At 37.0% G+C, this 23,990-nt stretch overlaps 1 protein-coding gene across 3 annotated transcripts in view; it reads right to left on the reverse strand.

The window, feature by feature from the left end:
- The window catches only part of PRKCI (protein kinase C iota), an 83,200-nt gene that overhangs the window by 31,925 nt on the left and 27,285 nt on the right, over positions 1-23,990 (reverse strand). For 2 of the 3 annotated variants that reach the window (XM_037840911.1, XM_037840918.1), the window contains 2 exons: positions 15,611-15,700; positions 14,026-14,076 (listed from right to left, as the gene is read on the reverse strand). In XM_037840911.1, coding sequence (XP_037696839.1) covers positions 14,026-14,076; positions 15,611-15,700 — 141 coding nt within the window. Of the gene's footprint in view, positions 1-14,025; positions 14,077-15,610; positions 15,701-16,069; positions 16,260-23,990 lie in introns of all 3 variants that reach the window. The other variant, XM_037840916.1, reaches the window with a different exon arrangement.

Raw genomic sequence — 23,990 nt, forward strand, 5'->3', positions numbered from 1 at the left:
TCTGGTATTTTGCATTTCAGCAGCTTTAGCAAACAGAAACACACCAGAATATCCTTCATCTAGATTTACCAATTATTAACATTTTGCCACATTTATTTTCTTCTCTATATATACATACACTCTTTTATTCTGAATCATTTAAACCAAATTGGAGATATCATGATACTTGACCCTTAAGTATCTTAGTATCCATTCCCCCTAATTCTACATAATCACAATATTATTACCATGTATTAGAAAATTAATTAGTTCAATATCACCTAATACACAGTCTATAAGCAAATTTCCCTGATTGTCCCCAAAATGTCTCTCATTGCTCTTTTTTTCAATCTAGCCTCCAATCAAGATTCAGGCATTACATTTGGCCGTTACGTCTCTTTAATGTATTCTAAAACATTTACTCTGCCTTTTCTTCTTCTTGTTCATTTTCTACAGAATGTCCCACATTCTGGATTTGTCTATCTCCTTGTGATTCAACTCAGATTAAATGTTTTTGGCAAAAATATTACACAGATGATGTTGTGTATGACTTATTACATAACATCACAAGGTATATAACTGTCAGATTTTAAACTCCCACTACTGCTATTTGATCACTTGGCTAAAAGCAGTGATTGCTAGCTCTGTTCACTGTAAGAGGATGTTGTTTTTGTAAGAAATATGTGATATTTTGTGACCACTAGAGCATTCACTTCCCCAACAACCTTTCATCCAATGGTTTTTGTCCTAATACCTTCTTAAATACACTTGCAGAAATAGGTTCCAAAGACCAAATCTGAGTCCACTTTTGTAATTTTGGTTAAGTCAATCATTATTATACACATTATCTATTGGTCATTAAACGTTAATACTGTGGGAAGATTCCATTAAGTTTCTAAATTCATATTTCAAAGTAAATGTAGCACTGGAATCACTGTTTAAAATTAAGATAGAAAAGATCAATTCCAATGCTCTAAATTAGAAATCTTAAGATAGCATAATACTGCAAACGAGAGGTTAGGCTTCCCTAGAATTGTGCCTAAGAGCCTCCTCCCGAATGCCTCTTTGTTGCTCAGATGTGGCCCTCTCTCTCTACCTAAGCTAACTTGAAAGGTGAAATCACTGCCCTCCCCACTACATCGGATCAGACACCCAGGGGAGTGAATCTCCCTGGCAACGTGGAATATGACTCCCGGGGAGGAATGTAGACCCGGCATTGTGTGATGGAGAACATCTTCTTGACCAAAAGGGGGATGTGAAAGGAAATGAAATAAGCTTCAGAGGCAGAGAGATTCCAAAAGGAGCCGAGAGGTCACTCTGGTGGGCATTCTTACGCATAATTTAGACAACCCTTTTTAGGTTCTAAAGAATTGGGGTAGCTGGTGGTAGATACCTGAAACTATCAAACTACAACCCAGAACCCATGAATCTCAAAGACAACTGTATAAAAATGTAGCTTATGAGGGGTGACAATGGGATTGGGAAGGCCATAAGGACCACACTCCCCTTTGTCTAGTTTATGGATGGATGAGTAGAAAAATAGGGGAAGGAAACAAACAAACAAACAAACAGACAAAGGCACCCAGTGTTCTTTTTTACTTTAATTGCTCTTTTTCACTTTAACTATTATTCTTGTTATTTTTGTGTGTGTTCTAATGAAGGTGTCAGGGATTGATTTAGGTGATGAATGTACAATTATGTGATGGTACTGTGAACAATTGAATGTACAATTTGTTTTGTATGACTGCGTGGTATGTGAACATATCTGAATAAAATGAAGATTAAAAAAAAAGAATAATACACAATCTTAAATATAAATGATTTATTTTAAAAATTATTTTGTTAGCAGTAGCCAAAGCAGAAAGTTTCTGCTAATAGTGTTTTAACCTAAAAAGAACAACATTTTCAGAAACTTTCATGAAGCACAATTGGACATACCTTCACTTTAAACATTTTAATGTTACCTAGGAATTAAGAGGGCCAAAAGACCACATAAAAGGTTATCAATTTTCCTCCATCCTGGAGTTTAAGAAATATTTATCCAGGGAGGAGGCGGTGGTGTCAAAATCTTCAGTAAATTTTACAGAGGGAAAGTGAACATGAAGTATCAGTAAAAGGTAGGAAAGATATTTTATCTGGGAAGCCTGCTACAGATCCACAATAGATTTGGAGATGGAACTCTTCTGATACCAAGAAGATCTGCTATAATGACAAGTCTTTCAAAACTCTAGCTCTAAAACAAACAAACAAAAACCACATGAAAAATTCAAACTCTAGCTCTAAACAAAGAGAGGATAGTTGCTTCTTTAACAGCTCTGTGAGGGCAGCATACACATGGCTTTAACCCATGTGCCACAGGAACCCGAGTGAAATATTCCCAGTTGAATCCAAATTTGCATTTTCTACCACTGCTTCAGAGTTCTACCCATTTCTTATATTCTACCCACAGTTTTTAAATTTATCCTTTTTTTCACCAAGGAGCATGAAGAGTCACAAAATGTTTACAACTATTTTCACTTAATTCAAGCAAAGAATTACCACTATTCCTTCTAAAGTCATAAATATGGGCAGAAATCATAAATGAAAATGAGTAGCCTAATATCCACAGCTAAAAAATACCCTACATCTGAAAGGTATGTTTGTTTTTTTTATGATCAAAAATAAGTTTGTAAGAGAGAATCCAAGGTTAGGAAGAGGTTGGGCTCACTTCTCTCCCAGAAATACAATGAAGGAACAGACAGAAAGTCTCCAGAACAATAGTTCTGGGGCTCTGGAGATTGGGGGGAGTGCTGTGCAACACCCAGGAAAGTGCAGGATGAACAGACGGAAAAGCTGTGGTGAGATCATGAGTAACACCCCACAGCCCCAGCTCCTGGTGCTCTCTCCCAACACTCAGGGCAGAAAGCTTAGGGTAGGCCAGCCTGGGGTGGAATGGGGGGGCGGAGGGGCACAGCAGCTGCAGACTGAAAGAGCTGGGAGGTACACTTTCCTAAGAACAAGGAGGAACATGGTCTACCACTGTTCCAGCTTATGGTCAGCGAATTTGGAATGCTAGGACCTGGTACTGCTACACCGTTGTGTGGATCAGGCAAGGAGCTAAGAAGAGTCTACCTCTGAGGGCTTGAGAAGAATAGGTTGCCAAAGAGTGCCATTTAATGGGAGAGGAGGAAGGCATGCCTTCAGGAAGACATCTAAAAGTCTTTTGGGCAAAGAGGGCCATATGCTGGGTAGGCCAGGAAAGCACATCCTTTGGGAGTGAAATTTAAAGGCCTTGGGGTGTCTTTACCTGACCTTCTCCCTGGGGGCCTGTGGAACTGGTGTGTGCCCCTCTTTTGGGTCTCAGGCCCAGCCCTGGTTGGGTAATACTGATTAACCAAGTGTCAAAGAAGAACATTAACACAAACCCAACGACAACAAAATTTGACAAGAGAGAGAATCTGACCTTAAGAGCAAACTCACCAAGACAACCTGATGCCCAACATCGGCAGAAAATTAAAAGTCATATCAAGAAGCAGGAAAGTATGGCCCAGTAAAAAGAGCAAATAAAAAGTCAGAGAAGAAGATACAGAATTTGGAAAGAATAATCAAAGGTAATCAAACAAATCTCCTAAACCAATGCAAAGAGAAGGCCAAAAAGATAAAGGATATTAAGAAGAAGACGAGTGGGCATAAAGAAGAATTTGAAATCATGCAAGGAAAAATAAGAGATCTTATGGGAATGAAAGGCACAATAGATGAAATTAGAAATTCACTAGAGGGACACAACAGCAGATTTGAACAGGCAGAAGACAGGATCAGCAAATTAGAAGACAGAACATTCAAAATCTTACAGACAGAGAACAGAGAGTAAGAAGAATGGAAAAAGTTTAGCAGGGTCTCAGGGAATTGAATGACGGCACAAAGCACACAAACATATGCATCATAGATGTTCCAAAGGAGAACAGAGGGGAAAAGGGGGAGAAAGAATATTTGAGGAAATAATGGCCCAAAATTTCCCAACTCTTATTAAAGACTTGAATATACATATCCAAGAAGTGCAGAGTACTCCAAACAGAGTAAATCCTAAAGACCTACTTCAAGACACAAACTAATCAGAACATCAAATGCCAAAGATAGAGAATTCTGAAAACAGCAAGAGAAAAGCAATTCATCACATACAATGGACACTAAATAAGACTAAATATTTTTAATGTAATTTTATTGAAATATATTCACATACCATACAATCATCCAAAGTGCATCACAGTTGTCCTCAGTTTCATCATATAGTTGTGCATTCAACACCTCAATCAATTTTTGGACATTTTAATAAGACTCAGTATTGGTTTCTCATCAAAAACCATGGAGGCAGGAAGGTAGTGGTATGATACATTTAAGATATTTAAAAGGAAACTGCCAGGCAAGAATTCTTTACCAGGCAAAACTGTCCTTCAAAAATGAGGGAGAATTCAGCAGTAAGAAAGAATAAAGTCCTGAAGCAAACAACATGGATGAACCCTGAGCACAATAAGTTAAGTGAAATAAGTCAGACACAAAAGGACAATCCTGTATGATGTGTTCACTGATATGAACTAATTATAATATGTAAACGCATGGACGTAAAATATAGAATATAGGTTACCAGGAGATAGAATGAGGATAAAGAATGGGGAACAATTGCTGAATATCTACAGAATATTTAACTAGGTTGAACTTAAATGTTTGGAAATGGACATAGGTAACATTAGCACATTATTGTGAACATAATTAACAGTGCTGAATGGTATGTGAGCGAGGTGGAAAGGAGAAGGTTAGAGTCATGTAGGTCACCAGAGGAAAGATGGAGGTTAAAACATGGGAATGTATAACAGTGAATCAAACTAGAGCAAATGTATACTATACAAGGAGGTAATAATAGAGGGATGTATAGGAAAAAATGTACCTATTGCAAACTATGGACTATAGTTAATAGTAATATATTAATGCTCTTCCATCAACAGTAACAAATGTACCACACCAATACTATGGGTCAATAATAGGGGAGGATAAGACATATGAGAGGATTCAGGTTTTCTTTTTTCTTTTTATTTCTTTTCTGGAGTAACGAAATGTTCTAAATTTGATCATGAAGATGTATGCACAACTATGTGATGCTATTGTGAGCCCATGATTGTACACATTGGATGGTTTGTACAGTGTGTGAATATATCAATAAAATCGCATTTAAAAAATGAGGGAGAGTTTAAAATACACAGATAAACAGAAAATGAGCTTGTTAACAACCCAACAAGAAATACTAAAGGGAGTGCAGGCTGAAAGGAAAATACAGGAGAGAAAGTCATGGAGGAGAGTTTAGAAATGAAGATTATCAGGAAGGGTAACTAAAACGGTAAAAAGAGAGACAAAAGTAAGATACAACATATAAAAGGCAAAAGATAAAATAGTAAAAGTAAATACTGCCTTTACAGTAACAATTGAATGTTAATGGATCCCTATTCAAAAGACAAAGATTGGCAAAATGGATAAAATGGATCCATCTATGTGCTGTCAAGAAGACTCACCTTAGACCCAGGAACACAAATACGTTGAAACTGAAAGGCTAAAAAAAGATATACCAACCAAATAGTAATGAAAAAAAAAAGAGCAGAGGTAGCTATACTAACTATGCAAAACAGTTACAAGAGAAAAGAAGGACAAAGAAGGATTATATGTTAGTAAAAGGGGCAATCAACCAAGAAGAAATAACAATCATAAATACGCATATCCACCTAACAGGGTGCAGCAAAACACATGAAGTAAACACTAGCAAAACTGACAGGGAAAATAAACATATCTATAATAATAGTTAGAGATTTTATATGCCACTTACATCAATAAACAGAACATCTAGACAGAGGATCAATAAGGAAACAGAGAACTTGAAGAATTTAATAAATGAAATAGACCTAAGAGACATATACAGAACAATATGCCCGAAAATAGCAGGATATACATTCTTTTCAAGTGCTCATGGATGATTCTCCAAGATAGACCACATGCCTGGTCACAAAGCAGGTCTCAATAAATTTAAAAAGACTGAAATTATACACAGCACTTTCTCTGATCATAATGGAATGAAGCTGGAAATCAATAATAGACAGAAAATGCAAAAATATATGGAGGCTAAACAACAAATTCAAACAAGCAGGGGGTCAAAGAACAAATTGCAAGAGAAATCAGTAAACATCTTGAGATGAATGAAAACGAGCATACAACTTATCAAAATTTATGGGATGCAGTAAAGGCAGTCAGGAGAGGGAAATTTAAAGAACTAAATGCTTGCAATAAAAAAAAAAAAAAAAAAAAAAAAAAAAAAAAAACCTAACTACAAACCTCGAGAGAGTAGGAAAAAATAGTAAACTAATCCCAAAGCAATCAGAAGACAAGAAAAAACAAAGATTAGAGCAGAAGTAAACGAAATTGAGAAAAAAAATACAGAATCAACAATACCAAATACTACTTCTTTGAGAAGATCAATGAAACTGCCAAGCCCTTACCTAGATTGACAAAGAAAAAAAAGAGAGAAGATGCAAATAAATAAAACCAGAAATGAGAGGAAGGACATTAATACTGATCCCACAGAAATAAAAGACTATGAACAACCAGATGGCAAAAAACTAGAAAACTTAGAGACGAAATGGACAATTTTCTAGAAACACATAAACACCTACATTGAATCTAGAAGAAACAGAGGACCATGACAAACAGTCATCAAAAACCTCCAAAAAAAGAAAAGCCAAGGGAGGAGGCGGGGCAAGATGGCGGACTGGTGAGCTGTGTGTTTTAGTTACTCCTCCAGGAAAGTAGGTAGAAAGCCAGGAACTGTGTGGACTAGACACCACAGAGCAATCTGACTTTGGGCATACTTCATACAACACTCATGAAAACGTGGAACTGCTGAGATCAGCGAAATCTGTAAGTTTTTGAGGCCAGGGGACCCGCGCCCCTCCCTGCCAGGCTCAGTCCCGTGGGAGGAGGGGCTGTCAGCTCCAGGAAGGAGAAGGGAGAACTGCAGTGGCAGCCCTTATTGGAAACTCATTCTACTGATCCAAACTCCAACCATAGACAGACTGAGACCAGACACCACAGAATCTGAGAGCAGCCAGCCCAACAGAGAGGAGACAGGCATAGAAAAAAAACAACACGAAACACTCCAAAATAAAAGCGGAGGATTTTTGGAGTCCTGGTGAACATAGAAAGGGGAAGGGCAGAGCTCAGGCCCTGAGGCGCATATGCAAATCCCGAAGAAAAGCTGATCTCTCTGCCCTGTGCACCTTTCCTTAATGGCCCTGGTTGCTTTGTCTCTTCGCATTTCAATAACCCATTAGATCTCTGAGGAGGGCCCTTTTTTTTTTTTTTTTTAATACTTTTTTCTTTTTCTAAAACAATTACTCTAAGAAGCCCAATACAGAAAGCTTCAAAGACTTGCAATTTGGGCAGGTCAAGTCAGGAGCAGAACTAAGAGAGCTCTGAGACAAAAGGCAATAATCCAGTGGCTGAGAAAATTCACTAAACAACACAACTTCCCAAGAAAAGGGGGGTGTCCGCTCACAGCCATCATCCTGGTGGACAGGAAACACTCCTGCCCATCGCCAGCCCCATAGCCCAGAGCTGCCCCAGACAACCCAGTGTGACGGAAGTGCTTCAAATAACAGGCACACACCACAAAACTGGGCGTGGACATTAGCCTTCCCTGCAACCGAAGCTGATTGTCCCAGAGTTGGGAAGGTGGAGTAGTGTGAATTAACAAAGCCCCATTCAGCCATCATTTCAGCAGACTGGGAGCCTCCCTACACAGCCCAGCAGCCCAGAACTGCCCTGGGGGGACGGCACTCACCTGTGACATAGCACAGTCATCCCTCAACAGAGGACCCGGGGTGCACAGCCTGGAAGAGGGGCCCACTTGCAAGTCTCAGGAGCCATACGCCAATACCAAGGACTTGTGGGTCAGTGGCAGAGACGAACTGTGGCAGGACTGAACTGAAGGATTAGACTACTGCAACAGCTTTAAAACTCTAGGATCACCAGGGAGATTTGATTGTTAGGGCCACCCCCCTCCCTGACTGCCCAGAAACACGCCCCATATACAGGGCAGGCAACACCAACTACACACGCAAGCTTGGTACACCAATTGGACCCCACAAGACTCACTCCCTCACTCACCAAAAAGGCTAAGCAGGGGAGAACTGGCTTGTGGAGAACAGGTGGCTCGTGGACGCCACCTGCTGGTTAGTTAGAGAAAGTATACTCCACGAAGCTGTAGATCTGATAAATTAGAGATAAGGAATTCAATTGGTCTACAAATCCTAAAAGAACCTTATCAAGTTCAGCAAATGCCACGAGGCCAAAAACAACAGAAAATTATAAAGCATATGAAAAAACCAGACGATATGGATAACCCAAGCCCAAGCACCCAAACCAAAAGATCAGAAGACACACAGCACCTAGAGCAGCTACTCAAAGAACTAAAGATGAACAATGAGACCATAGTACGGGATATGAAGGAAATCAAGAAGACCCTAGAAGAGCATAAAGAAGACATTGCAAGACTAAATAAAAAAATAGATGATCTTATGGAAATTAAAGAAACTGTTGACCAAATTAAAAAGATTCTGGACACTCATATAGTACAAGACTAGAGGAAGTTGAACAACGAATCAGTGACCTGACTGGGGTAACCAAGGAAACCAGATACCTAGACAACAGAAAACTACAACCTACACAAAGAAAAACAAAGATATGGCCCAGTCAAAGGAACAAGCTTGCATTTCAACTGAGATACAGGAATTGAAACAACTAATGCTAAATCAATTCAACAAGTTTAGGGAAGATATGGCAAAAGAGACGAAGGGTATAATGAAAACACTGGGCGAACATAAGGTAGAAACTGAAAGTTTGAAAAAACAAATGGCAGAATCTACGGAAATGAAAGGCACAACATGAGAGATGAAAGACACGATGGAGACATAACAACAGCAGATCTCAAGAGGCAGAAGAAAACACTCAGGAACTGGAGAGCAAGACACCTGAAATCCTACACACAGAAGAACAGATAGGGAAAAGAATGGAAAAATATGAGCAACGTCTCAGGGAACTGAATGACAACATGAAGTACATGAATGTATAGGTCCCAGAAGGAGAAGAGAAGGGAAAAGGGGCAGAAGCAATAATATAGGAAATAATCACTGAAAAGTTCCAATCTCTTACGAAAGACATAAAACTACAGATCCAAGAAGTGCAGCATACCTTAAACAGAATAGATCCAAATAGACCTACGTCATGTCACTTAATAATCAGATTATCAAATGTCAAAGACAATGAGAAAATTCTGGAAGCAGCAAGAGAAAAGCAATCCATCACATACAAAGGAAGCTCGATAAGACTATCTGCAGATTTCTCAGTAGATACCACAGAGGTGAGAAGGCAGAGGTATGATATATTTAAGATACTAAAAGAGAAAACCCACCAACCAAGAATTTTATATCTGGAAAAAGTGTTCTTCAAATATGAAGGAGAATTTAAAATATTCTCCAACAGACACTGAATGAGTTTGTGAACAAGATACCTCCTCTACAGGAAATACTAAAGGGATCACTACAGACAGAAACAAGAAGAGAGAGAGGTTTGGAGCACATTTTTGGGTGATGGTAGCACAAGAATGTAAGTAAACTGAACAAAGATAATGAAAAGCATGGTTGAAAGAGGAAGGTTAGGGGCATGTAGGACACCAGAAGGAAAGATAGAAGATAAAGACTGGGAATGTATGACTTAGTGAAACCTAGAGCAGTCAATGATTGTGATAAAAAGTAGAAATATGTTTTTACATGAGGAAGAACAAATGAATGTCAACTCTGCAAGGTGTTAAAAAGGGGATGGTATTGGGGAAAAAATACAATCAATGCAAAATAGAGTCTATAGTTCACAGTAACATTGTAATAGGCTTCCTTAATTACAGCAAAGGCAATACGTCAAAGCTAAATGCCTACAAGAGGGGAATATAAGGGAGGAGTATGGGATCCTTGGCATTAGAGTTGTTATCTGACTTTTTTTGTTGCGTTATTATTTTAATTTTACCTTTTCTTTTGTTGCCTTTTAGTTGTCATTTTTTTTTTCTTTCTTTTTCTGTTTCTTTGTCTTTTTACTTTTTTCTTCTCTTCCTCTTTCTTTGTGGAAGAAATGGAAATGTCCTTATATAGATAGTGGTGGTGATGCATAACTACGTGACTATACAGGGGACCACTGATTGTTTACTTAAGATGAAATATACAGTGCATGAATAAAACTCTAAAAATTAAGCAGAGGGATGCAAGTGCTGGGGAGAATGTGGAGAAAGGGATGTACCTCACCACCATTGGTGGGGAAGGAGAATGGTACAGCCCATCTGGAGAGCAGTGTGGTGGTTCTACAGGAAGCTAAGCATGGGGTTGCCATATGGTCCTGCAACCCAGTTATTGGGTATTTACTTGGGAGAACCAAAGAGAGGGACACAAAAGGACATTTCCACAGTGAGGTTTATGGTGTAAGTATTCATGATTTGCAGTGGATGGAGGTGGCCTAAGGGCACATCGACTGGTGAACAGACTGGCAAACTGTAGTGTATACATACAACAGATATTAAGCTGCTACAAGAAGGAGTGAAGTTGTGAGGTGAATGGACATTGAGGGCAGTATGTTGGATGAAATAAACCAGAAATGAAAAGAAAAACATTATAATGCCTCACGAATATGGACTAACTGTAATGTGCAAACTCTGAGACCTAAGCCTGAGACACAGGTTATCAGGGGAAGGTTTGCTATAAAGGTTCCTAGATCGTAAGCTCTTACAGCAGTTACATCTATTCCTGAGTTATAATGGCTATTTCCAATTTCTGAGATGCTGAGCTCTTTGTGTATAACCCAGTCAGTCCCTGGAACTTTGGGTATCTGTGTGGCACCTGAGACTCTGAGCCAGAGTCCTACAGCTATGAATGTTAGCATTACCCCATACAGCAAATGTTAAGGATTCTGAAAAAAGAGATCAGACTTTAATTAGAGCTATGAACAAAATGGACTTGGTTAGGACTAAGGTAAATCAAACTAAAGGGTAAAGGATGAGATTGACAGTGTTTTTAAAACTTCAACCTCTGTGTGAGACCAAAGGAAGAGACATTTATTAGTCGCAAAATCAATACTGTTTGTAACACACTTTATGATTTAACTTGTATGGTTAGTTTATTCAAACAACGTAATTACATGGAATGTTGAAAAGGGAATGAAATCTGGTTGGTTTGTACAGGCTAGTGTGAAACCCCAATATATCACAGAGTAATTTGGGCAAAGAATAAAAGTGTATTTGCAAAGCCCCCTTGAGGGACTGGGGGAAAATATTAAATTTCCCCACCTGGGGAATTGATGATATTCTTACAAGCACTGGGGAATGCCAATTTGGAAGGCCGAGCCCTTGATCTTGGGGCTTGCCATTATGAAGTCCATTGCTGCAAAGGAGAGGCTAAACCTACTTAAAACAGCACCTAAGAGTCACCCCTAGAGAACCTCTTATGTTACTCAGATGTGGCCTCTCTCTCTGAGCCAACTCTGCAGGTAAACTCACTGCCCACCCCTCTACATGACACATGACTCCCAGGGGTGTAAATCTCCCTGGCAACGTGGGATATGACTCGCAGTAACGAGCTTAGCCCTGGCATCAGGGGACTGAAAAGCATCCTTGGACCAAAAGAAGGGAAGAGAAATGAAACAAAATAATGTTTCAGTGGCTGAGAGATCTCAAATAGAGTCGAGATCATTCTGGAGGTTATTTTTATGCATTATATAGATATCCTTTTTTAGTTTTCAGTGTATTGGAATAGCTAGAGGAAAATACCCAAAACTGTTGAACTGCAACCCAGTAACCTTTATTCTTGAAGACAACTGTATAACTATATAGCTTCCACTATGTGACTGTGTGATTGTGAAAACTTTGTGGCTCCCACTCCCTTTATATAGTGTATGGACAGATGAATAGAAAAATGAGGACAAACAGTAAATCAATAATGGGGGTGGGGTGGGGGTATGGGATGTTTTGGGTGTTCTTTTTTACTTTAATTTTAATTCTTATTCTTTTTATATGTGGTAATGAAAATGTTCAAAAATTGATTGTGGTGATGAATGCACAACTATATAATGGTACTGTGAACAACTGATTGTACACCTTGGATGACTGTATGGTATGTGAATATAGCTCAATAAAACTGAATTAAAAAAAAAACTACCTATGTATGTACTTCTAAATAAAATAAATATTTACTATTGGGAAAAAAAAAAAAAAGAGCCAGTACAATAAAACTCCTAGAAGAAAATACAGGGCAGTAACTTCAAGATCTAGTGATAGGCAGTAATTTCTTAGTCTTTACACCCAAAGCAAAGCAACAAAAGAAAAAGAAAAATAAATCAATGGTAACCTCCTCAAAATTGAGTACTTTTGTGCTTCAAAGGACTTTGTCAAGAGGGTGAAAAGGCAGCCTTCATGATGGGAGAAAATATTTGGAAACCACATATCTGATTACGGTTTAATATTCAGAATAAAGAGATCCTATAACTCAATGATAAAAAGGCAAAAGGCTCAAATATACGTTTTTCCAAAGAGGATATACAAGTGGCTAAAAAGCACATGAAAAGATGCTCAACATCACTAGTCAGACACAAAAGATAAATATTGTATGACCTCATTAATACGAACTAAGTATAACTAGCAAACTTATGGTGTTAATATCTAGAACAAAGGTCAACATAAGACAGAATGAGGGCAGAGAATGGGAGCTAATGCTTAATTTGTGCAGAATTTTCAATAAGTTTGATTGTAAATGTTTGGAAATGGATAGAGGTGATAGTAGCAAATTACAGTGAGTGTAATTAACAGTAATGTCATGTGTGTACCAGTGTGGTTGAATGGAAATGTTTACGGTCATACATGTAACTAGAAGAAAAGCCAGAGGATGAAACATGAAACTATATAACATTGTGAATCCTCGTGTGGGTGAAAAGGTTATAGAATTGGTTGTGGTGATGAAAGCACAACTCTGTGAATATACTAGAAGACACTGATTGTACACTTGAGATGATTTGCACTGTATGTGAATTTAACTCGATACAACTGCTTAAAAAAAAAAAAGTCTGCACATTTAAGTTACATTACACCAAACTGTTGTTTGTTTCATCTTATCTTATTAATGGTAACCAGGAGCTTAGACATTCAAAAGACACTCCCATTACAATTCATAAGGACACATGTTTAAGTATTTCAAGGTAAAGTGTCATGTCAGTTACTTACTCTCAAATGGTACAGCAAAAAATAAAAAATAAAACAAGTGTGTATTATGTATATACGTGTACATATATGTGTGTGTGTGCACAGAAATACAAGCAAACACAAAAAAGGTTTAACAATTGGTCAGTTTGGGAGAAGGATATATGGCTGTCTTTGTTTTCAATGTTACCTGAACTTTTCCAAAGGTTTGAAAATTTTCAAAATTAAAAACTGGGAGGGAACACAACTTAAAATTAACTTAACTTGCCTTCATATATGCAATAAATAATTATGTAATTAGTAACTAAAAACTGTGTACTATTTTATGTGAAGAAATGCTTGAAAATTTAGATGCTAACCCTTTGTTTTATATACATGCAAATTAATTTCTCTGCATTTATCCCCTGTTTTATAACTTTCTATTGTCTTAAGGCACAGAATTTTAATTTTTATCTGGTTGGGTTTATCAGATTCTTCTTTTATGTCTTTTGATTTTTTTGCCTTAATAAAGCTTTTCCTGTTATCAAAAAAAAAAAAAAAAAAAAACTGTGTCTACTGAATTTGATCTGGCAAAGTAGAGAGTTTAGCAAAATGAGAAATCAGTTGCTAATATGGTCTAAATTAGACTGAAGAAGGGAAAAGAAATCAAATGTATTAAAAGTTCTATATCTGATTTCTTTCTTTTCATCTGTGCCATCATGTCATAAATAAGTCTTTTCAAAGATATAAAGTATATAAACACTCACTATCTTCTCCTGGACAGGGCATTCCAGGACGTTCTGGTACACAAGGGAATACTGAAAGAAAAAAAAAAAAAAAGCAATACAGCACATTTTAAGACACACAAATTACAAAGAATATTAGATTAAAATGTCAAAAAAATTGACCGAAATTTCAATCTGACCCTCTCGTCACATGACACTACATTCTTAGCATACGGTCAAAATTATTTTCTGAAGGGATCCCTTTTACCAAGGTTATATAACAAGTTTTTATGAAATGAAACATGTCTATAAACAACACATTAGAAGCTCTAATTCCAATCCCTGTTTTAACATTAATTGGTTCTTTGTCCTTAAAATCATTAATTACTATTTCCTTAATCCTTGTTGTACTGACATGCTTGTTACAATACATTAGGAATACATTAACACTGGAAACAGTACCAAAATCCCAAAAATGTATGTTGATCTTAGGAACCATAAATTTATAAACATGCTAATTCAAACAATTTTTATAAAGAGGAGGAATATAGTCAATTATTTATAGTCTGTGATGTACTAAAGAATATGGTTTAATAAGCACAGAGTATGGGAATCATGGTTCTTAACACTGCATTATTTTTTAAGCTAACTTATGAAAACAGATGTATCATGTAACATAAAAAGGAATAAAACTTAAAACTAAAAAGACTTTTGTACAATTGATAAACATTTCTTTAAGCTCATTTCAAAGTTTTATCCATTCATCTAAAAAATGGATGAATTCTGAAGATCTGCAAAGATTGTAAACTAAATTATGGATCAATTGGGAGTTACTACATCAAATTCTGAAGGTAGAAAAAAAAAATCAAACTTTTTTTTTTTTTTTAAGAAAATACACTGTAAAGAAAAGTACAACAGAATATTAAGTAGGTATTGAAGGAGATTCACTATACTCTGGGAAAGATTTACATTTGTTCCAAGATGTAAAGAGTTTCCTGGCTCCGGTTCCCTTCAGCTCCCAAAAACGTTACATGAAATATTACCAATGTTTTGTAATTACAAGCAGTATTTTAAGTGGATTCTACATGAGATAAAACATTTGAGCGGTAGCAAGCTAGAATGAAAAGAACACAGATTTAGAATAAGAATACCTAAGATTCACGACCCAGGTCTGTAATATATCAGTTATTTGATCACTGAATTCAGGTTTCTTTTTTATACTACTACCCACCTCTTATGGCTACTGTGGTTTAAATACACTAACGTCTATAAAATACTATGCAAATGGTTTCACTATTAACTCGCAAATACAGGAAAGGATACTTTGGAGATCATTATTTGCATCCATTTGGTTCACTAAGCTCTTAATTCTTAAATCCTCTCCTAAAGTTTGCTGTGAAATTACGATCACATCTTAATATCTAAGAAGGCATACGCAGACAACAAATTTCTTAAGACTATAAGACGCATACTTCAGTTGAGAACTACTGAATAAGGACAATTACGTAGCAATGGGGGGTAGAGATTAGGATAACAACATCAGGATTATGTTTTAAAATAGTCAAGAATATAGAGTTATTTCAATAAATTATAGCTGTAGAAGAACAAGAAAGGACTACCCCTTTACCATGAATTAAGAGTTCAGAATCCTTGTTTAGCTCATAAAGCCTAAAGGCTTCTTCTAACTCCAACTGAGATGATACTGTACACGGGTCTCCTAAAAAAATACAAAAAGTAAAGTTTAAAGTTCACGTTTTAGAACCTCTAAATATGATGATTAATAAACAATTTATATAAAATCTTGAAGAAAACGGTTTTTAAATACATAGAGAAATAATTGACAAGGAAAAATCTTAATATTTATTTAGACATTTCTATTTTCTGAAGTAAGTGATACAAGTGTCATTTCTATTTCTACAAAATATTATCTGAGGCTCACAGACACCAAAGTTTATTCATATAAACCCATTTTATTCTTAATACTGTGTTTATTCAAAATATAGCAAACAGAACCTACCCTGAATACATTTTAAAATTTCACTGCAATATCATTAATAGGTATGGCCAGGAACAAGCTTTCTGTTACCTGTTTCTTTAATAGAGGAAGTGAAAGTAGTTCCACTGCAACTGTATGGTTGGAGGTCTCCATGTAATCATTATTAGATTTAGCTACAGGTTTTTTTCAATTTTTTTCCTTTACATGACAGTCTGCTGAAAGTGGTCACTTAAGGAAACACAGCTGCTAAAGTCCTCTTGACTGAACAGTCCTACCTGAGCTATTTTTAAATGTAAATGCATAGTTTTAGTAAACTCACACAAAGCAAGGAAAAGAAATCCCCACCCCTCCCCACCCCCCACTCCTTAGCTAACCAGCCAAAGAACTGAGTCATCCCTGGCAATCAATGAGCTGTCACATCACCTGGATGATGCCACTCCTCAGTGAATCAGCCATTTGGAACATAGTTGAGGCCTGAGCTGGGTCCTCCACATCATCATCCTTTTGCTCATTCCTGTGGTTTCACCAAATCTCCCCAAACACTAGATGCCACCAACTCTCCAAATCTCAATTGCTCTCAGGAGAGAACTCAAATCTACAACTTGAGGAAGGGCAGTTATCTCTTCTCTTTTCCTGCTGTCTCAAAAAATGAGTACCTCTATTCTTTATTCTGCCTTGGCCACTAAATCCCTTTTATTTCTCTGGGAGTTATTCCATTAGTCCTTCTCTGTGCCATTTCCAATTTCTCTTTATGTCCACTAGCTCTTCTCAGGGAAAGGCATGTTTGAGTCTTCACCCCAAAAATCTCTCCCACTCAGGCTGCCATTCCAGTCATTCAGTAATGACACATCTTGAGAATAAACTGGAGACTGAAACTAAGGGGGTGGGTGAGAAGAAGGGAAAGGAAAAAGGTGAGAGTTTTCAATTTTTCACCTTTTACTTTCATTTAGTATTTTTAATCATAGGTTTATAATGTTTTATAAAGAAAAAAGTTTTCTTAATATCAAGAGTGATCTACCCTGCTCTCTCCATGTTATCTTCTAATCATTTCTAAAAACGCTATCAGGTTTTAGTCCAAACATAGACTAAAATTGCTGTAGCAAAGGTCATGAAAGTAACGACCAAAATCAGTGGCATCTTTTCTTTCTAGTTGATCCCCATAGCATCTGACAAAGTTGTGCAATGACTATAGGAACTCTGTATCTAGGCTTCTAAAACACCATTCTCTGGTATCCCTACTCTTCTTTTTAAACTTTTATTTGGAAATTTAGAAACGTTCTACAAAATCTTGTTTCACCCATATCCCCATCTACTTAACTCTCAAAGATAAAAAATTCCTTTATTGTATTATTTTAAACAAATCCCTTTATTTCTAAGAGATAAAAATTCCTAAATATAATCACAATGCCGTTATAAACCTATAAAAGTCCAGATACCTCCAGACCCAGCTGCCATCTGACTTACATAAGAGACCTCAGACAAGATCAGCAGAGACAGTTAACTCACAAAATAGACAATATTCACATTTCCGCAAATGTCTCAATTTTTAAAAAGATATTTTAACAATCGGGTTGTTTGAATCAGAATCCAAACAATGTCTACATAATGCTCTTTTACTTTACAGGTCTCCTCTCCATTTTTTTTTCCATGCATTTTAATTTATTGAAGAAACTGGGTAACTTAGCTTACGGGGTTATCTATTATCTGGATTTTGATATTTGCATCACTATGATGTCATTTAACATACTTCGTTGTCACCTGTATTTCTTATATACTGGTAGTTAAAACTAGAGGTTTACAACTCTGCAGGTGAACTCACTGCCCTCCCCCCATATGTGGGACCTGATTCTCAGGGGTGCAAATCTCCCTGGCAACACAGGATATGCCTCCCGGAGATGAATCTAGACCTGGTATCGTGGGATTGAGAACAATTTCTTGACCAAAAGAGGGGTGCAAAATGAAACGAAATAAAGTTTCACTGGCTGGGAGATTTCAAATGGAGTCAAAAGGTCACTCTGGTGGACATTCTTACATACTATATACATAACTCTTTTTAGGTTTTAATATATTAGAATGGCTAGAGGTAAATACCTGAAACTATCAAAATCCAACCCAGTGGCCTTGACTCTTGAAGACGATTGTGCGGCAATGCAGCTTACAATGGGTGACAGAGTGATTGTGAAAACTTGTAGATCACACTCCCTTTATCCAGTGTGTGGATGGATGAATGGAAAATGGGGACAAAGACTAGATGAAAGAAGGGGTGGAATGGGGGGGGATGATTTGGGTGTTCTTTTTTGCTTTAAATTTTTATTCTTGTTCTTATTCTTCCTGGTGTAAGGAAAATGTTCAGGGATGGACTGGGGTGATGAATGCACAACTATATGGTGGTGCTGTGAACAGTTGATTGTACACCATAGATGAAGATATGGTATGTGAATGTATCTCAATAAAACCAAATTTACTTATTAAAAAACAAAAAAACAAAAAACTAGAGGCTTAATAAGATTTAGGTGTAGAAAACTTTGCCAAAATACTTCCTAGATGGTGGTATATAACTCCTATTGCAACATATCAGGGTAACTTCTAATAGCTTTCCTCAGACTCTTGCTGGCTGCTTCTCAGCTGGAGTCGTGGCCCTCCTTGCTCACTTGACCTTATTTCATCAAAATGACCTCCAATGGGGTCAACTATCACCTGAATGCTATGGTTTCTACACCTGTATGTCTATATTAGGCTTGGGCTCTGTACCCATATTTTCAACTTCCTTTTTCTCCTCACTTGTGTATTTCATAGGTACTTCTCAATCAAGATGTCCAAAATATTTTCTATCACCAAAGCTGTGACACTTCCCTGTTTTCCTACCTTGGTTGATGGTATCAAAATGCTGCCAAATTACAAGACCCCTCATTCACCTACAAACACAAGCCAAAATCTGAAAATCATCCTAGACTACTCTTTCCTTCTTCTTCTTACACCCAAATCATTCACCAAGTTCTATCACATATACCACTGATATCTCTCTGCTATCAGTCCCAGCCTTTTCATATCTACCATAATTAACTGTCTTAGAACAGAGTCTCATCTTTTTCAAGAAAATTATTACACTAGCCTTAACTGGTTTCTCTACCTCCCACCTCTCTCACATCTTCTTCTTAAATTGCCAAAGCCTCCTCTCAAAACACAAATTTCTCACTTTAAAACCTTTAATGGCTCCCCAATTTTTAAAAAATATTGTATAGCATTCAAGTTCTTCAAAATCTAGACCGTCCCTCGTACTTTGCTACGGGAATAAAAATTGGGACAGACCATAGAAGGCAATTTGACAATATCTTTTCATTAAAAAAAAATTTAATTTTACTTAAAGGTAAAATACACTTACATATTTGAAAAATTATACCAGTATAAAGAAATTCATGATAACACTATAACTGCAAAAGGTTTGAAATTAAACATCTATTATGAATTTATATAGGCTTTAAAGAGAATGCAGTAGCTGTATATGTACTAATATACATACTAGAGAGCAAAGATCAAACCAGGTCAAAATCTCAAGGGTGTGAACAATTGCATGGACCTTTGAATAGGAAGTGAGATACGGTAGGTTAGTATAGGCTGGAGTGAAACAGTGACACATCCTAGAGTAATTTGGGCAGATAATAAAAAATATATTTACAGCCTCCCCCTCCCCAGCCCTGAGGATCTGGGGGAAGGTGCGGATGTGTTGGACACCCTCACCTGGACTGGTGTTAATGTTGTCGCAAGCATTGGGACTGGCAGTTTGATGTGCTGAGCCCTCGAGCATGGGACTTGCCCTTATGAAGCTCATTACCACAAAGGAGAGTCTAAAGTTGTATGTAATGGTGCCTAAGAGTCTCCCCCTGAGTACCTCTTTGTTGCTCAGATGTGGCCCTCTCTCTCTCTAACTGAGCCATCTCGACAGGTGAACTTGCTGCCCTCCCCTCCTACGTGGGACCCGACTCCCAGGGGTGTAAATCTCCCTGGCAACGCAGAGTATGACTCCCGGGGATGAATGTGGACCTGGCATCGTGGAACTGAGAGTATCTTCTTGACCAAAAGGGGGATGCAAAATGAGACGAAATAGTTTCAGTGGCTGAGAGATTCCAAATGGAGTCGAGAGGTCACTCTGGTGGACATTCTTATGCACTATATAGATAACACCTCTTAGGCTTTAATGTATTGGAATAGCTAGAAGTAAATACCTGAAACTACCAAACTCCAACCCAGCAGTCTGGACTCCTTAAGACAATTATATAATAATGTAGATTACAGGGGGTGACAGTGTGATTGTGAAGACCTTGTGGATCACACCCCCTTTATCTAGTGTATGGATGAATGGAGGAATGGGGATAAAAACTAAAGGACAAATGGGGTGGGATGGGGGGATGATTTGGGTGTTCTTTTTTCACTTTTATTTTTTAATTCTTGTTCTGGTTCTTTCTGATGTAAGGAAAATGTTCAGAGATAGATTGTGGTGATGAACACATAACTATGTTATCATACTGTGGACAGTGGATTGTATATCATGGATGATTGTATGGTGTGTGAATGTATTTCAATAAAACTGAATTTAATAAAAAAAAAAAAAACTCAGGGGTGTGAGACCCTTCAAAACCTTAGACAAATTTAAGGTGGTGCCTAGAAGACTCTCTAAGCTAAACTAGAGGTCTTCTAAGAATCTTAAGGGTTTTGTCTAAGAGCACCCAGACTCTCAGCTCAAGATAGAAAGGGCCTCTTAGATTGGTGGAGATGGCTTTTGTCTAATGGTGTGTATTACAATTTGATACATAGGAGGCCCAAAAAGTTTTTAAAGGCCTTATACTAAGTTTGATTAAAGGAGTACAGCAGTTTAAAATGGAGATAACTTTGAACCTCCAATTTTTCAGGAAACAGTCTGAGAAAGCTATTCAGCTGCAACACAGGCGATATTTTATGAAAAAGGAGGAAGGACTCACAAGTTAGTCAAGATTCATGGAAAACCACTCCTAGACAGCAGGACTGGGTTTTAATCAAGGAACTGTGCCCAGCTGTATTTCAGGATTGGTAGGGAACAGACTGTCATACGCCTCTCATTCTAGCCACCCCCACTCCCTCCTTTGTGAATGGGAATATTGCAGTTCTACTGTATTCTCCTGCTCCTATCTTATCCACTATATCCAGAATAGTGGATAAGTGGAAATATTACTTACAAATGGATTTATTGGATATACTGGATAAGTAGATAAGTGGATATATATTCACTTATCCAATATAGCATGTCTTTTATATTTTATAGGTCTTTACAACTAGAGGACTAGCAACCAAGGAGCCTCATCCATACCTGGCACAGATTTAGATGACAAGATCTGGGGCTTTGAGCCTGATGCCATAATAGATGAGAATTTGGGGGATTTGCACATGGAGGAAATACAAATAATTGTGGTTAGAGAGCCAAGTACAGGTCACAAAGCATCACTCCTCCTATAAAGGGGTGTTTTACTTCCCCACCTGTTGAATCTGGATGAGCCCTGAAACTACATAAAGGGGTGTTTTATTTCCCTACTTCTTGAATCTGGACCAGCCCTGAAACTACATTAACCAAGAGAAAGCCAAAGAAGTGGTGCTGTGCCACATCTAGGCTTCAGTCTTAACAAGGGCTGGTAGCTTTTGCTTTTTGTGCTTTGGGAGCCCTGAGCTACCATGTAAGAAGATGCATTACTCTTGCTGAAGAGAAAATGAGGAGAGGCCATACAGAGGAGAAGCCCTGCGATCACTCAGAGAGGACCAATCATCCCAGCATCTCAGCTGAGCCTCCAGATACCTCCAAACCCAGCTGCCATCTGACTTACATGAGAAACCTCAGGCAAGATCAGCAGAGACAGTTAACTCACAGAACTGAGAGATAATAAAATGGTTGTTTTACAAAGTCACTAAGCTTTGAAGTGATTTGTTACACAACAATAAATAATCAAAACTTGTTCCTACCAGTTTTCAAGTTGAATCTTAAAACTGAATTTTACAAGACCCAGGCCAAATGCCACCTCTTCTGAAAAACCTTACTTACCAGAGAGGTATTATTTCAAATTTCAAAAATGCTAAATATAACCTACTAATTTTTTCAGAACAACTTTATTGTGATATAATTCACAAACCATACAATCTTCCCATTTAAAGTGTACAATTAAGTGGTTTTTAGCACGTTCACAGAGTTGTACAACCATCACCACAATTTTAGAACATTTTCATCACCCCAAAGAAACCCCTTATCCATTAGCAGTCATTCTTCATATCCTCCTTTTCAAAGCATAAAGTATATTAGAAGAAAAGATTTCATCCACAGTAGAAACATTTTTAAAAATCTAGGAATAAACTTTAAAGAAATGTGCAGAAACTATATAAAGAGAACAAAAAAAACAATACTGTCATAAAATAAAACTTGAATGAATGGAATTAGGAAGAAGCAACATGTAAAATGTCAATTCTCTAACAAATTAATACATAAAAAACATAACCCCGTCCCAAAATTCTAGCAGGACAAAAAAAAAATATGTGGTAACATACATACAACCTAAAATTCCCCATTTTATCCACTTTCAAGTATACAATTCAGTGATACATAAATTCACGATGTTGTGCTACCATCATCACCATCCATTACCAAAACTTTTCCCTCTGTACCTTATATTGAGCATTAACTCCCCACTCACCCCACCCTGGTAACCTGTAATCTACTTTCTGTCTCTAAAAATTTGCATTTCTAGTTACTTCATATTAGTGAAATCATACTGCATTTGCCCTTAATTCACTTTACATGTTGTCATGGCTCAGAATGTCACTGTATGTATATACCACATTTTCCAATAGGATTTTTAAAAATCTGACAAAAAATATTTTTTCTGGAGAAACAAATGTGGGGAGACATCATGTTGAGTGAAACAAGCCAGACATGAAAGGCCAAATATTGTATGATCTCACTGTTTTGAAACAATTAAAATAAGCAAATTCATAGAGTCAGAATCAAGAATGTAAGTTACCAGAAGACAGGGTAGGAAGAGAGAATGGGAAATTAAAGCTTAAAGTGATTAGGGTTCCTACTTGGAATGATAGAAATGTTTCAGTAATGGATGGTAGTGATGGTAGCACAGCATTGTGAACACAATTAACAGCACTGAAATACATATATATATCGGAATATGATTAAAACGGGAAATGTTAGATTGTATATATGTTAACAGAATAAAAATTTTTTAAAAATCCATGGAACTACACTACCCAAACAGAAAACCCTAAGTTAAAACATGGACTTTAACTAATAGTACAATTATAAAAATGTGCTATCACCAATTGTAACAAATGTTCCACATCAATGCATGGTGTTGTCTGTTTTCAGGAAAAGTCTGAAAAAGGACGTGTAAAGAGGTAAGACTTTTCCTAGTTCTGTATGTCAAAACACATCATCATTAAAGATACACAACAGTAACTACTGAGAGAAAATATCTGCAACATTTACAACAAAAGATTAGTATCTCTAATATACAACATAAAAATTAAAAAAAATAGATGAAAAGTCTAAAGAGGTGAAATTGCAAATTCATATATTTTAGAAAATGCTTAAAGATCATTAATAATTAATGAAACCAGAATTTAAAAATAAGACATCACTTTTCACCTATCAGATTAGAAAATATCTAAAGTTTGATAATTACCTGTGTGGGGGTTAGGGAAGATACACTGTTGGTTGAGGACATAAATTGGCATGACCTTTTTGAAGAAAAATTTGGGACTAATTGTCAGAATTTTAAATGGGCACATTTGGAACAATCAGTTCTACTTCTAGGAAATTATCATAAGGAAATTATTCAACACACAAATAATTCAGTTCAAGAATGTTTACTATTTTCTTCAGCAATTAAAAGAAATACTCATACATACTTCAACATGGATGAACCTTGAAAACATTACGCTAAGTGAAAGAAGCCAGTTACAGAAGTCCACGTTATATGATTTTATT

This window comes from Choloepus didactylus, chromosome 1 (genome assembly GCF_015220235.1).
Source record: "Choloepus didactylus isolate mChoDid1 chromosome 1, mChoDid1.pri, whole genome shotgun sequence".
In the NCBI taxonomy this organism is placed as follows: Eukaryota; Metazoa; Chordata; class Mammalia; order Pilosa; family Megalonychidae; genus Choloepus; species Choloepus didactylus.